The following is a 16,498-nucleotide window of genomic DNA, read 5'->3' on the forward strand; positions in this document are numbered from 1 at the left end:
CGCCCAAGTCCTGCCTTCGCTAGGCATTTTTCTCTTTCGATTATAAGCAGGATATTCTATTATAGAATGTGCTCCTATCATGTGCCCTTCAGGCCCCTAATTAAGAACATAAAAATAGCCATACTGGCTCAGACCAATGGTCCATCTAGCCCAGCATTCTGTTTCCAACAGTGGCAGAAACCTAATAAGTAGCACTATTCCATGCTATCAATCCCAGGGCAAGCAGTGGCTTCCCCCATGTCTGTCTCAATAGCAGACTATGGACGTTTCCTCCAGGAACTTGTCCAAACCTTTTTTTTAAACCCAATCTATCCACCCTATCAGATTAACTGTTCACTCGTCCTCTAGATTGTACACTTGTCTTTAGATTGTTCTCTTGTCTTTTAGATTGTAAGCTCTTTGAGAAGGGACTGTCCTTCTATGTTTAAATTGTACAGCGCTGCGTAACCCTAGTAGCGCTTTAGAAATGTTAGTTAGTAGTAGTAGTAGTAACCACTGTTACACATCCTCCGGCAACAAGTTCCAGAGTGTAACTATTCGTTGCATGAAAAAATATTTCCTCCTGTTTATTTTAAAAGTATCGCAACATAACTTCCTTGAGCATCCCCCTTTGTACTTTTGGAATGAGTAAAAAATTGATTCACTTCTACTCATTCTGCACCCTGTAGGTACCCTGTTATAGGATTGCCTTTAACTGGCTGTTGCTTAATGGTGAATATTGCTGGCTGGATTTGAAGTGCATGTGTATCAGGTTCCAGAGGAAGCCACGGTTTGTAGTGGCCAAGGTCTTGCAATGCAGTAGCAAAGATAGGTGACACATAAAACAAAGAAAAACTTCTGAATAATTATGAATTAAGACTATAGCCCAACTGAACCTGCCTTTGATCAAAGAAGAATCCCAAAGAAGAGACCTGTCTGGCTGAAAACAATAAAACAATGTAATGTAGTCAGGAACAGCACAAAAGCTTTTTGTTCATGCTTCTGTTTGAAAGGCAGTGTATTGATGGAGGCTCATAATGGCAGCATTTGATGCTATCTGTTTTGATGGTAGATTATTTGTTTTTTTAGTTTTTATGTGTGTTTCGTTATGCATGTTTTTATGGAACCTGCTCAGGGTATATTCTTTAGATGTTCACAAATCTATACTTTTTTACACATTGGTAGCAATTACCGTTAAACACATACTATCCAATTGGAAAGCTAATTCATAACTTAATATATATTTTTGGTGGAATAATGTCTTACAAATTCACAGATATCGTACAGCCACTTCTGGTAATTTTTGCATATTAATCATAAAATTTGGTTACCTTTACAACAATTTTTGGAGTCAAATCCTACTAACTAGCTACCTGAGCACAAAATCCAAGTTTTTTTTTAAAAATGTACTTCTTCCCCCTTTTTTAACCTACTATTCATATAACTTCCATTAAAGTGCATGTTGATTTCATCTGCATATTTGTTGAGATTGTGTACTCATTCAGTTCAAACTTTTGAAGTGTCAAAAACATTATTCAATTTTTATCCAGTTATATGTATTATTGTTCTACATTATCAATACATTTATAAGAACTGTCTGTTATCATACAGCTTCTCATATGGAATGGAAGTTGGAAAACATTGTTATCTTGTATTGTATTGGATGTTTGTTATCCTTAAAATTGTAATAAAAATTTACTTTAATAAAATAAATAAATAAATAAAAAAGATAGATATCACTTTTGAATACAGAAAATAAAAGATTGCTAATGTTCTTCATGCCTGTATTGGTGTATTTCTTCTGGTTCCTCCATGATGTGGATGCTTTTACTTTTCTTTTGGTTCTAGTTTGTATTTTTTTTTTCTTTATATGTATGTTGCTGATGCACGTTCTTGTACTATATTTTAAAAACTTAATCAAAACAAGAAAATGAAATATAGACACAAAAAAAGAATTTCCAAACTGTAATTTTTTAGTATATAATTCAGTTTGATTGTAAATAAAATAAATTATGTACATGTACATAGGAGGTAGCATTTTTCAACTAAATAATTACATTTTTACTGGTTATAAATTGCACGCATCGTTTCTTCTATAGTAGAAATTTATAAATTTAATGTAAACCATGTTAAAGTTCGTAACACTGATGCTCTATTTTGAAAGATTCAGAGCAGCCAGGCGCACTAAATTCCAGAGGAGAAACTTGAAGGTCTTCTTTCCACCAGGCAAACTTCATGCACGCCAGATTCATGGATTTCATACGACCAACTTCCGGGGGTGTATGGATTAAACCAGCAAAATATCGCTCCTGAAATGAAGAGAAAGAGTACCGTTGGCCAGCCTAGAAAGATGGCCTCCCCCGTTTCTACTCGAAGTGCTCCCTTGCACAGTGGACCGTAAACCTCTTGCATGATGTTACTGGCCGTCCAGGTCAATGGGATCAAAACGAGCAGGGCAGCTAAGATGTAAGTAACTCCAGCGGTGAGCAGCAAGCAATTCTTGCCATACGATTTGCAGCACTGATTGTATAACATGCCCACAAGAGCTGCTACGCAAGCAAGAACTGTCAGCCCCACAGCAAAGGACATGAATACTCGGCCTGCTTTAAGGTCAGGTGTGAGTGACCCCAAGGAATTGTAGCTGCTGCACTGAATAAGCACATTGTTTTGCTTGACACAGGTGGACCACAGTCCTTCCCATCGGGTTATCCAGTGCTCCTCAACGCGTTTTTCTGAACCCATTATGTTGCCATCAGCTATGACAGACACTCTCCACTGAGGCATTCCTGTCACAATGTTTGACAGGATCATGCCGATACCTCCCAGTATCAGTCCGATGATCTGAACAATGTTACTTGCCATTTTGTTTCTCAAAACCAGCAGAGCTTTTAACTGAATTTCCAGGAGCAGGGTTTTGAAGCCTTGTTTTGCTGGAGCAAAAATAAGCAGCTGAAGAAGACGTAGCTCACAATAGCAGGTTTAAGGATAGTTCTTTTGCTCTGAGTTTCTTCACTTAAATGGAGCTTTAAATCTGGTCTGCTTTGCTGGCCATTTCTGCACCAGATAGTTATTCAAATGCAAATGCTAGAGAAGCAGACTCTTTATTATTTACATCACGTGTGCTAGAAAGGCATGACTAAAACCTGGAAAGAGGCTCTTAACACTCATCACAGTTAAGTCAGAAAGGATGTTTCACTTTTCAGAAATCTAAAAAGTCACGTTTTGTCCTAAGGCCATGTTAAATCTTTGGAAGGCTCTCCACAAATACATCAGCTAAGGAAAATTGACCGGCATGCGCCTGTATTGTTTCAACTTCTATAACAGATGTGTCATGAGCATTGTTTAGCTAGCTGAAAATTTAGATGTGTATGTCTCATTTTAGAATGGAAGTCAACATATTCAAACACATTTGTGCCTGCTCTGAAGTGAGTGCAACTTTTTAAAAGTGGACATTTCACTCAGGGCTTAATGTGTGGGATTGAGGGGATAATGCTCAATAACGCTGAAGAAAGTTTTCAGCACCCCACCAGCCAAGCAAGGTATGTGGGGTTGCAGCAGGGGAGCGGGCCAAACTGTGCCCCCCCCCCAACTTTGGGTGACGAAAATGATAGCGGGGATGGGACGACTTCCCTATGAAGAAAGACTAAGGAGGCTAGGGCTTTTCAGCTTGGAGAAGAGACGGCTGAGGGGAGACATGATAGAGGTATCCTATAAAATAATTCTCACCTCCAACGTTCTGTCTTGCCTGGGACCGTGGCTCATTCCAAGTTGGTCTGCTAGGCTCCGTAGATCAGGCTGACATCACCGTAGCCATTATAATGTCAACTTCAGAACCCGGGGGGAAAAATAACCATGCCTCACAGCTGATCCATGTCCAGAGGAGGGTCGCTGGACATGGGTGGCTGTAGGGGGGGCAGGGGAGAGAGGAGGGTCGCTGGACATGGGTGGCTGCAGGGGGGCAGGGGGTCACTGGACATGGGTGGCTGGAGGGGGGCAGGGGAGAGAGGAGGGTCACTGGACATGGGTGGCAGGAGGGGGCAGGGGAGAGAGGAGTTTCGCTGGACATGGGTGGCTGCAGTGGGCGCAGGGGGAGAGGAGGGTCGCTGGACAGGGGTGGCTACAGGGGGAGAGGAGGGTTGCTGGACATGGGTGACTGCAGGGGAGCCAAGGAAAACCTTGCTAGCACCCGTTTCATTTGTGTCAGAAACGGGCCTTTTTTACTAGTATAAAATAATGAGTGGAGTGGAACAAGTGGATGTGAAGCGTCTGTTCACACTTTCCAAAAATACTAGGACTAGGGGGTATGCGATGAAACTACAGTGTAGTAAATTTAAAACAAATAGGAGAAAACATTTCTTCACCCAACGCATAATTAAACTCTGGAATTCGTTGCCAGAGAACATAGTAAAGGCGGTTAGCTTGGCAGAGTTTAAAAAGGGGTTGGACGGTTTCCTAAAGGACAAGTCCATAGACCGCTACTAAATGGACTTGGGAAAAATCCACAATTTCGAGAATAGCATGTAGCTTGCCAGGGCCCCTTGACCTGGATTGGCCGCTGTCGGGGACAGGATGCTGGGCTCGATGGACCTTTGGTCTTTTTCCAGTATGGCATTACTTATGTACTTATATGTACTTATGCTTTTAGGGCCTCTTTTACAAAGCTGTGGTAGGGCAATAGCATGTGGCAAATTGGATCTACCAACGGGCTACTGGAGCCCGGCGGTAGTTCTGGTGTGTGCCGTGTACCATTTCTGGCATTCAGTTTTTTTTTTTTTAGTGACAGGGGCTTACCTGGTGGTAATTGGGCTGCACTGTGCGCTGCTCGGTTACTGCAGGGTTAGCATGGAAGCCCTTTACCCCATGTACTGTTTTTGTCTTTAAAATTAAAAAACATTTTTTTGCAGCTTTCCTTGATAATTGGCCCCACCACATGTGTACTTAAGAAAAAAAATCAAGCAGATACACATAGAAGTGCCAGCATTTTAAAATGGAAGTTGCAAAATTGCCACTTCCACATATTACTGCCAGCAATTACATATGGAGGTGGCAATTTTGCAACCTCCATGTATATGTGCTGGCACCAGGTGCGTAGCTACAAGGGGCCACGGGGGCCTGGGCCCCTGTAGATTTGGCACTGGACCCCCCTGCCGACGACCCTCTCGACCCCCCTCCCACCGCCAACCCGCTGTCACCGTCACCTACCTTTGCTGGCAGGGGACCCCAACCCCCGCCAGCCGAGGTCCTCTTCTTCCTTTGTTCTGTTTCTGAGTCTGACGTCCTGCACATATAGTCAGGACGTCAGACTCAGAAACAGAACGAAGGAAGAAGAGGACCTCGGCTGGCGGGGGTTGGGGTCCCCTGCCACCAAAAGGTAGGCGACGGCGATGGCGGGGAAAGGTTGGCAGTGGGAGGGGGGTCGAGAAGGTCGATGGCGGGGGGGGGGGGTCAAAGTTGTTGTTGGCGGCAGCGGTGGGGGGGGGGGGTCAGCAATGGCGGGGGTGGGGGGCTAAAATGTGCCCCCTCACCTTGGGTTCTGAACCCCCCCTCCCACCGAAGTCTGGCTATGCCCCTGGCTGGCACTACATGTATAGGAGGTAATTCTATAAGTGGTGCCTCTTTATAGATGCCCTGATGCTGCAGAGTGAGAGCCTAATCTGTACCGTCACCTGGTGACCAGATTCTCTTATAGAATACTAATGTAACTAACCCATGTGACAAGCTGAAGCGGTCAGCTCTCCAGGACAGGGAGGAGAGGTGGCAAAAGAGCCAAATCCAGGGGTAGCCCAAGGTAAGATGCCACTGCCACCTACCGGGCCACAATCTGGCATCTCTCCTCTCCCTTCCTCCAGTTTACCTTCTTTCCCATTTTCCCAAAGGAAGTGGCGGCAGTGATTCCCATGCCTTGTCCTGCCACTGGCACTGGCCTCTTCTCTACTGCGGCCCACCTCTGAGGAGGTAGGGCCACATGGGGCATAGCTAGGTGGGGCCATGGGGGCATGGGCCCCCACAGATTTAGTCCAGGCCCCCCTCCACTCTCAACCTCCCTGCCGATCCTCCCCCACCACTTTCGACCCCCCCTCCTGCTGCTGCAAGGTACCTTTGCTGGCAGGGGTCAGGACTCACAGCACAGATCAGCAAAGTGAGCGAACGTACTGGAGATCAGTGCTGAAGAAGATTAAGGCTGGCGGGGGGTTGAGGACCCCCGCCAGCAAAGGTACCTTGCGGTGGCGGGGGTGGGGGTGGTTGAAAGTGGCAAGGGATGGTTGGTGGCGGCGGGGGTCGACCTCTGGTGGTCATCTGGTCAGTTCGGGCACCTTTTTGTGCCGTGGTCGTAAGAAAAAACAGGACCATGTAAAGTTGTCCAAATGATCATCAGGGACACCCTTTTTTTTCCATTATGGGTCGAGGATGCCCATGTGTTAGGCACGTCCAAGTCCCGCCTTCGCTACACTTCCAACACACCCCTGTGAACATTGGTCATCCCCGCAACGGAAAGCAGTTGGGGACGCCCAAAATCGGCTTTCAATTATGCCTATTTGGGCGACCCTGTGAGAAGGTCGCCCATCTTCCAATTTGTGTCGAAAGATGGGCGTTCTTTTCTTTCAAAAATAAGCCTGATAATCACCCAAACTGATCTGTTGACTCCCGAGGCAGGCGCTTCTAATAAATTCATTTCTTTTTAGAAACTGTTTAATAAACTCGTTTTATACCCTTGTGTTGGAATTGGATTGGTTCTCCCCCACTTTTTTCTTTTTGCTGGTTTTTGTGTTGGGGGATTAACCTTCTTCTCTTTATATTTGCATTTATATAATGTTTGAAAACAATTGTTGACCATTTAAAATTTGCAATTTTGTAAATTAAGCTACAACTCCTCAGAGGTTGGGAAGGTTAGTGTAACATGGTGGCCATAGTGGTAGGGAACCATCCAGAAAGGAGTGATGGCTTACAAGCAGACATTATATATGTCTGGCAGACTGAGTGGGTTAATTGGTCTTTTTCTACCATCATCTACTATGGAGGGGGCTCATATTCAATGCAGTTAGACCTACAAAATTACATAGGTTACTACGGGGCTCATTTTTGAAAGACAATAACATCCAAGAAGTGTCATAAAACACCATTTGGACGTTTTTCTTCTCAAAACATCCAAATCAATATTTTTGAAAGCTATTTTGCAGATGTTAATCTATGCAATTTGTCTGAAGTGCATCCAAATAACAAGGCAAGGGAAATGGGACTTGATATACTGCCTTTCTGTGGTATTTTGCAACTACATTCAAAATGGTTTACATATATACTGGTTCTTATTTTGTACCTGGGGCAATGGAGGGTTAAGTGACTTGCCCAGAGTCACAAGGAGCTGCAGTGGGAATTGAACCCAGTTCCCCAGGATCAAAGTCGGCTGCACTAACTACTAGGCTACTCCTCCATGTTAGGAGCATTTTGAACATAGGATTAGGGCGTGCCTAATACTTGGACGTTTTCCAGCCATAATGGAACAAAACAAAAGTGTCCAGGACTTAAACCAAGACATTTTGGTCAAGACCTGTTTTCAGAATGAATAAGGCACAAAAAGGTGCCCTAATTGACAAGATGACCACTGGAGGGAATCTGGGGTGACCCCCCCAATAACCCCCCAGTGGTCACTAACTCCCTCCCACCCCCCCAAAAATGTGAATAAAAATATGACTTACCAACCTCTATGACAGCCTCAGATGTTAAAGTTAGGTCTATTAGAGCAGAATGCAGGTCCCTGGAGTAGTGTAGTGGTCGGTGCGGTACACAGTGAGGGACCCAGGTTCCTATCTCCCTCTGCCCGTCACACTTGTGGTTGAAACTGTGACCCTCCTCCCTAAGTCACCAAAACCCTACTGTACCCACATATAACTACTACTACTACTTAACATTTCTAAAGCGCTACTAGGGTTACACAGCGCTGTACAGTTTAACAAAGAAGGACAGTCCCTGCTCAAAGGTGCTTACAATCTAATGGACAAAATGTGCAGACAATCAAATTGGGGCAGTCTAGATTTCCTGAATAGAGGTATAATGGTTAGGTGCCGAAGGCGACATTGAGGAGGTGGGCTTTGAGCAAGGATTTGAAGATGGGCAGGGAGGGGGCTTGGTGTATGGGCTTATAAGTGCCCTCTTTACCCATAAGGGCTATTGTAGTGGTGTACAGTGGGGGGACAGTGTGTTTTTGGGTGGGTTTTGGAGGGCTCAGGGGACAAGATAAGGGAGCAAAGGTGAGATGTGCACCAGGGAGCATTTTCATACAGTGCACAGAAGTGCCCTTTAGAAATGATTCTGCATGCACCCAAAACACATGTCTACACTACTGCAGGCCATTTTTCAGCGCACCTTTGTAAAAGGGCCCCTTATATGGATAACTTTATTCAAATATTGAGCTGTCTGGCCAAAATCTAATATAATAATTCGCACCTCCAACGTTCTGAAGCTGACTCCATGGCAGAGTGGCAGTGAAGCCGTGTAGTGTTCCTAGGGTTCGTAATCGTCCCACCCTCGAGGGAACTCTGTATAGTTGCCAGGGAAAGAAATGCCACGTCAGAAGGAGAAGGGACCAACCACAGGCCTCGCACTCGTTCTCAGTGCCCCGCCCTCGGAGGGAAGGGAAGGCTGCATATAATATTCACCCACCGGACGTTCGTTCCCTCCCTCCGAGTTCCAGGGTCGTGGTCCATCCCCCTCCCTCCCAGTTCCAGCGTCCCCCCTCCCTCCCTCCCTCTCAATTCCAGGGTCCCTCCTCCCTCCCAGTTCCAGGGTCGTCATCCCTCCCTCCATCCCTTCCAGTTCCAGGCCCCCTCCCTCCGAAATTTAAAAGTCATCCTGACTTACCTCGCGCGGTAAAAAGCATGCAGGCTCAGCACTTACTTCAGTTTTCCCTTCTCTGTCTCTCAGCTCTGGTCCCCACCCTTGCGGAAACAGGAAATGAGGGTGGAACCAGTAAGTGCCAAGCCTGCACGCTTTTTACCGCTGCTGCCGGCCGCAGTAACCCTGACGAGGTAAGTCAGGATGACTTTTAAAATTCGGAGGGAGGGGGCCTGGAACTGGAAGGGAGGGAGGGAGGGACGACGACCCTGGAACTCGGAGGGAGGGACAACGACTGGAACTGGGAAGGGAGGGGGGACCCTGGAACTGGGAGGGAGAGCCCTGGAACTGGGAGGGAGAGAGGGGGGGCCCTGGAATTGGGAGGGAGGGAGGGGGGACGCTGGAACTTCTCTTAAAAACATTAATGGTAGAAGGTGATTACCTTGCTAGCGCCCGTTTCATTTCAATGAGAAACGGGCTTTTTTTTACTTGTATATATATATATATATATATATATATATATATATTATCTAGAACAGGTTTCTTTTTAAAGCACTCAAGTGGTTAGCTTTCAATGCTGACTGCTTAACTGCTTTTGAATATCGACGAGTTTACATCTTCTAGAGAATGTCAGTGAACTTAGGAAGAGTCATTAGCTTACAATTAATCATGAGTAATAAACATGAATAAAATAGTTAGTAACATATGGATCTCTTTACAACACTTTAAACAAATCTATAAAAGCATCCTGAATGAGATATCATAACAATTAATCAGAACCAAACTCAGGTGCCTGATGAGATGCAAAGTCAAAGGCCATGTGATTTCACCTGTCCGCACATGCATCAGTTAATTACAAAACACACACAGCTTACTCTGTTGCTTAATTGCTGTATGAATAGTACATAGTAAAATGAAAAGAAAAATGTTTCTTGGAATGCTCCAGGCCAACCAAATGACTAGAAGGGCTCCCACATATGCCTAGGTCATCTCTGTCTTTTCTCCTCTTTCTGTTTAACTTTAGCATTTTGCTTTGAGCAAATAAACAATGTACATTTTGCATAGGCAACATCATCTCCTTGTCTTATATTTACTTAGTGGAGTACATTCAAAAATCTAACCCTTAATATATATGGATAATCTTAAAAAGAAAAAAGAAGAACCCTCCCTCCCCACTTTGATAGTCTTTATTTTTTAACCCAGAGGTCACTAGTTGCCCTGCCAAGAGAGGATGCCAAGAGAGAATGCTTTTTGAGTTCTGAGCACTTGCGGCATCCAATACCCTGATATCTGTATAGCAGTATAAATGCTACAGAATTTTCTAACTGGATTTTATGTAAAAAAAAACAAACAGGGGATGTGCAAGGTGAGTTCCAAAGGTTATATGTGGCAGGCAAAAGTGTCTTACTTTTTTTGTGGCCTAGTGGTTAGATGCAGCGGGTTGTGGGCCTGGGGAACTGGGTTTGATTCCCACTGCTGCCTAATGATTGGGTCAGTGGGTTGAGATCCTGGGGAACTGGATTTGATTCCCACTGCAGCTTCTTGTGACTGGCCAATTCACTTAACCCTACATTACCCCTGGAGTGGAGGAGTAGCCTAATGGTGTGCAGTGGGGCCAAGATCCTGGGGACAGTAGTGTAGCCAGGTTGAAGGCGCGGGGGGAGCAGAGAGCAGACTGCCAATGGTGCCGGCATGTATTTTAAATGTGACAGATCATGTGAAAAATAGGCACCATCGGAAGTCAGTTTGGGGGAGCAGCCACTCCTCTGGCGACTTACCTAGATACGCCTCTGCCTGGGGGACTGGATTTGATTCCCTCTGCAGCTCCTTGTGACCCTGGACAAGTCATGTAACCCTCCATTGCCCCAGGTACAAAATAATACTTAGATTGTGGGCCAATTTGGCACAGAAAGTACCTGTACAGATATTTCAGTGTGAACTGTGCAGATCAGGTGCATTCTACAACAACACACATACATTTTAGGAATGCCCATGACCTGCCCATTCCATTCCATGCCCATGGCCATGCCCCCTTTGCAACTTAGAATTTACGCACATCACATTATAGAATACACATAGACGGTTCTGCATGTAAATTCTAATTAATACCAATCAGTGTCAATAATTGCTTGTTGTGGCAATTACCGGTGCTGACTGACTTAAGTAATTAATTTGCATGTGCAAATCCAGAATACAGCTGGATTTGCACATGTAACTTAAGTCACACCACATAAAATCTAGGGGAATATAACAATACATCAGGAAACACCCTTATCCCATGTTTTTTGTCCACCTTCATTTTATTTAAACCTATCCTGTAGGGTTGGGAATGGGAAAAAGTTTTAGTTTGGTTCAATTTCGGATACCAAAACATTTTTTCCATTTGTTTCTATTAAAGTCAATGGAGCAAATAAGTTTAACAATGAAATTGATTCAAACCTGGCATGGAAGTGTAATTTAGTGGTTGGAACAATGGACTGAGCCCCAGGGAAGCCAGGAGCTGTATGGTTTAACTTATAACAGCGTTGTTACTGTTATAACTTTATCCACATAGCTCTCCAGATAGGACCAAATTCTATACATGGCGCTGAAAAAATCAGTGCCAAAAAAGGGCACTAAGTATAAATGGCACTCTAAGTTGGGCATCATTTATAGAATAGCACCCAGAGCCAGGATCCACACCTAAATCTTGGGCGTGAGGATTTACACCAACTGAAACCTGGTATAAATCCTCATGGCTAATTAGGCGCAGATGTGCTGTATTCTGTAATGCAAATTCTTGGCATGTCCAAGATCTGCCCATGCCCCTCCCAGGGACACACCCCCTTTTCAGATCCGCACACAAGAATTTACACGTGCATCTTTACACGTGTAAAGCCTCGAAGAAATGCTTGTAAGATATGCCTGTAAGTTCTAATTATTGCCAATTAGTGCCGATATTGATTTAGCACCCAATTATTGGTGCTAATTGGTTTCTACTCTAATTGTGCATGCAAATTGGGCACACACCCATTTTGCGTGTACACTTTTGTGCACCATATATAGAGTCTGGGGGATAGTGGCTGAATATTGCTATTTATAAAATAAGGTGGAAATGCCCATACTCTGCCTTCGCTCCATCTCAGCACTATCCAAAGAATTCACAGAGAGGGCCAAGATAGGGATCTAATCTGGATAATGGTTGCCGCTATCTGGATAAAAGCCAGTGGCGATCCTAGGTCGGCTGCCACCCGGGGCGGATCGCCGCTGTGTAGCCCCCCCTGGGTGCAGCAGCGTCCGTCCCCCCAGGGTGCAGCATGACACCCCTCCCAGAGCAATGACACCCCCCTCCTCGGTGCATCAAGCCTCCCCCCCCGGCGCAATGACACCCTCCAGCAGCGTGCACCCGGGGCGGACCGCCCCCACCGCCCCGCCCTTGGTATGCCACTGATAAAAGCTACACCCCCTCCAATTTTGACAACACTCCTGCTCATCTCAGATAAACATATATACACATATGGGGAGATTCTATATATGGCACCTAAAAATCCAGGTGGAAAACAGTGCCGACTAAGTGTAATCTATAAGTGGTGCCTAGATTTAGGCGCGGTATATAGAATACACTTAGTTGATATCCAAGGGCCTAAAACTAGGCACATCCATTTACACCAATGAAAACATGGTATAAATCCTGGTGCGTTGCTTTAGGTGCACTGAGCCATATTCTATAACTACGCACGTAAATTTCAGAACGCCCACGAAATGCCCATTTTCCCGCCCATAACCATGCCCCTTTTTGCCTGCACACAATAGAAACTAGGCGCACTGCATTACAGAATATGCTTAGGGGGAGATTCTATATATGGCGCTTTAAAAAATCGGTGCGGAAATCAGTGCCAACTAAGTGTATTCTTTAAGTGGCGCCTAGAGTAACATAACATAGTAACATAGTAGATGACGGCAGAAAAAGACCTGCATGGTCCATCCAGTCTGCCCAACAAGATAAATTCATATGTGTATACCTTACCTTGATTTTGGAGTGCAGTGGAGGCAGTGCATGCAAATATCTCTCATGAATGTTCATTGTGGGTATCCTGAAAACCTGACAGCCTGGAGTTCCTCCAGGACCAGGTTTGGGAACCACTGCACTAACCAGACAGTGATGCAGCAGTCAGAGATGATATTCAGTGATATTGCTTGGCTAAGTGCCGCTGAATATTGGCAGCCTGCCTGCTCAGCATCATTTAAGCAGGCAGGAGCCTCTTTTGTCCACTTCAACAACACTGAATATTGACCCCATTATGTACATATTATTTCAGTAACCTGATGTAAACAACGCCCCCCCCCCCCAGAATCCTCATTTTTAAAATAGAAAAATGTCCAAAAAGTGGCACAAAGTGGCAGATGGATGTTTTGTTTTGCATAATGTCCAAATCACTATTTCTAAAGCCCATTTAAAAGATGGTTTTCTATGCTGTTCCTATGCAGTGCATCCAAATCACAAGGGGGCGTGTTGGGGGTGGAATTTGTGAATTCCCAAAACTTGGACATTTTTCTGCCATAATGGAACAAAAAAAAACATCTAAGGATAAGAGTTAGATGGTTTGATCTAGACCTGTTTCAATCATGACTAAGTCACAAAAAGGTGCCCTATAACCAATGGAGGGATTAAGGCATGACGCCCCCTACTTCCCCAGTGGTCACTGACCCCCTCCCACCCTCCAAAGATGTAAAAGAAACAATATATACCAGCCTCTATGACAATGTCCTCTATGGCCAGTCCTATAGAGCAGCAAGCAGGTCCCTGGAGTAGCCTAGTGGTCGATGCAGTGTACTGTAGAGAAGGGGACCCAGGCCCATATCTCACTCTAACTGTTACACTTGTGGTGGAAAGTGTAAGCCCTCCAAAACCAACCAGAAACTTACCGTATCCAACTGTACACCATCACAATAGCCCTTATGTCTGCAGGTTTCGCCTATATGTGGGTACAGTAGGTTTTGGTGGGTTTTGGAGGGCTTACTATACAATATAAGGGGGTAAAGGTGAGATGTGTAGCTGGACCTTTAATGTGAAGTCCACTGCAGTGACCCCTAGGCAGGGGTGTGCTGGTAAATTTTTAACAACAGGCTCTTTCTCCGGATGTAGCCAGCTCTGCAGTTGGAAGGGCCAGGGGTGGCCGGGTGGGGGGGGGGGGGGGGAGGGGAGGAACACTTGCCTCTCTCTCCTCCCTCCCTTCATGCGGGCACGCTAGGCATACCTTTGCTGGCAACCAATAAATGGACTGCCACCACTCCCAACGTCTTGCTCTGAGCAGCATGCTGAAACTTCTCACACATGCTGGAGAAGTCCTAGCCTGCTGCTGAGAGCTGGAAACAAGGAGCTGGGAGCAGCAGCAGTCTATTTACTTGGCTGGCAGGGCTCAGCATCCCCACCAGCAAAGTAAAAGAGAATTCAGCAGGGGGCCCAAGCCCACATTTTGGGAGCCAGTTGTTAAAGAAGCCATGGAGGGCCCTACTTTAACAACCGGCTCCCAAAATTCTTAAAAACTTAACAACCGGCTCTTGCGAGCCTGTGAGAGCCTGCTCCAGTACACCACTGCCCCTAGGCTGCCCCACTGCTCTTCTAGGATGTCTGTGCTGCCAGTCTACTAAGAATGCTGGGCTCCCATACATCCCACTGGCTTATTGTTGTGCATTTTTCCTTTGGACATTTTTTTAAATGTTCCAAAAAGATTGATGCACTGAGCACAAAAACATCTAGCAAATGGCCATTTTTGAAACAAAAAGTTGGACGTTTTTCTGGATTGAAAATGGCCGTGTTCACTACTGGATTTTTGGATGCTTCCTGCAAAATGTCCAAAATCAGATTTAGATGTCATACTGAAAATGCCCCCTCAATATCATATTATCATTCAGCTATTTGAAATGAAACTACTTTTAATAACTATTTAAAAAGATACATATTACCTTTTACTTGTTACTCATGTCATATCGTAAACTTTTATCAAGTTTTAGTCATGAATTCTGATAATGAACCAGCTCATATGTTGTGTGTATGATGATAAAGAAACACTAGTCACATAAAGTAAGTATAAAGTTATTTCATTATAACTCATGTTATAGCAGAAACTCTGTTTTGCTTAGAAATGTGCTATCTGTACCCAACAGATTATGTTTTAAAATATAAAGATTTCTTTTGATTAACAGGCTATAAAAATACATTGTCTCTTTTTCTGTGACCTTACACTTTAAAATGGCAATTAAACTTAATTCTCAGGTACAGCGAGCTGAATGAGCAAAAAACAACTAAACATACTGACTTTTGGAGTAAAGGCTTGATGACTTTCTACCTAAACCCTGATGAAGGTTATAAGAAGGTGCCTGCGGAGGTAATGAGTACTTATATGTTGTGTCATTACGATGGAAAGAACAGCATAGGATGATTCCTGCAGCGACGAGGCACAACGAGGTTGCCCATCCTATGTACAGGGCATCGCCAAGCTCTCGTTTCTGTGCAACATTGACAACTGGATTGTAGAAGTTTCTGATGATGTTATGAGCAGTCCAGGACACAGGAATGAGGACAGTAATTCCAGACATGATGAAAATGATTCCAGATGACAGCAACATGAAACCTTTAGCTTGCTCATTATCCTCGCTGCATCGAGTACACTTCAAGCCAATGAAGGCTACCATAAATGCAATAAAGGACAATGTCACTGCAACACACATAAGAGCTCTGCTAGCTTGTAGATCTTGTGTAAGTGCCAGGAGGGAATCGTAGACCTTGCATTGCATCCTGATGTTGGCTTGTCTGACACAATTCATCCATAGACCTTCCCAAAATGCTTCAAAAACCACAATGTTGTTGTCAATGAATGCTGTCACTCTCCATTGAGGCATGCCTGTAACTGCACAAGTTCCAACCAGACCAATTCCTCCCAGTACCATCCCAATGATTTGTGATATTCCAGATGCCATGTTGCTGTGCTTCTCATGCAGAAACACCTGAATGCAAACTAGGGACAAGAGGTTGAGTTGAGTTTCTTCAGAAGAGAATTAACCAGCTGAAAAGGTTTTCTACTATCAACTGCCTGGAGACAGCCTCAGTGTTTGTCCCTTCTGTTTAAGTGAAACCCAGCTCATACTAGTTGGAATTACCTCTGCTTGTCTGTGTACAAAATTCAAATGGCGCTAAGGACAGGAACAAGTGAACACACAGATCAGGTCTAACAACTTTCTTGGTCTATAAAATGCTGCCGTTCAAGGGTGTGTCTAAACCACTATAAAATGTTTAATTTATTTGAGTGAAACTATGCAGAAATTTGTTTGGCTCAAGTTTTAAACCATATTTTTTTCCATAAAGGTATATTGAAGAATTTTCCAGCAAATCTGCTTATCTTTAGGGACCTTGCAGATGGCTGTGCCTTCATTGTGTTAATAAACCGTTGGTTATTCAAGTGAATAAGATTCTATCAGTTTCAAAGATCTCTTTAAGCATCTGACAGGGAAAACAAGAGAAGAGGAAATTATTAACTCAGTGACTGGCAGGAAAATTACATTCTTAAGAATATGTGTAGCTCACTTTATTTCAACCATAGTAAGACACTGTGATATTGCACCAAGGATTTAAACTGTTTCCATAATGCAAAAAGGAATTATATGCAATAACAACTGTCAGAAGGCCACAGAGCAGCACAATTGGGGGGTT

General features: G+C 44.4%; 2 protein-coding genes across 2 annotated transcripts; both read right to left on the minus strand.

Moving 5' to 3' along the window:
* Positions 1-1,551: 1,551 nt before the first annotated feature.
* On the minus strand, positions 1,552-3,046 carry LOC115471422 (claudin-8-like). The gene has a single exon (XM_030205136.1). It carries the CDS (start codon positions 2,839-2,841, stop codon positions 2,164-2,166), a length of 678 nt encoding a protein of 225 aa, XP_030060996.1. The 5' UTR covers positions 2,842-3,046; the 3' UTR covers positions 1,552-2,163.
* Positions 3,047-14,614: 11,568 nt separating this feature from the next.
* On the minus strand, positions 14,615-15,967 carry LOC115471423 (claudin-8-like). Its single transcript, XM_030205137.1, has one exon. It carries the CDS (start codon positions 15,766-15,768, stop codon positions 15,094-15,096), a length of 675 nt encoding a protein of 224 aa, XP_030060997.1. The 5' UTR covers positions 15,769-15,967; the 3' UTR covers positions 14,615-15,093.
* Between the last annotated feature and the right edge of the window lie 531 nt (positions 15,968-16,498).

Source organism: Microcaecilia unicolor, chromosome 5 (assembly GCF_901765095.1).
Source record: "Microcaecilia unicolor chromosome 5, aMicUni1.1, whole genome shotgun sequence".
In the NCBI taxonomy this organism is placed as follows: Eukaryota; Metazoa; Chordata; class Amphibia; order Gymnophiona; family Siphonopidae; genus Microcaecilia; species Microcaecilia unicolor.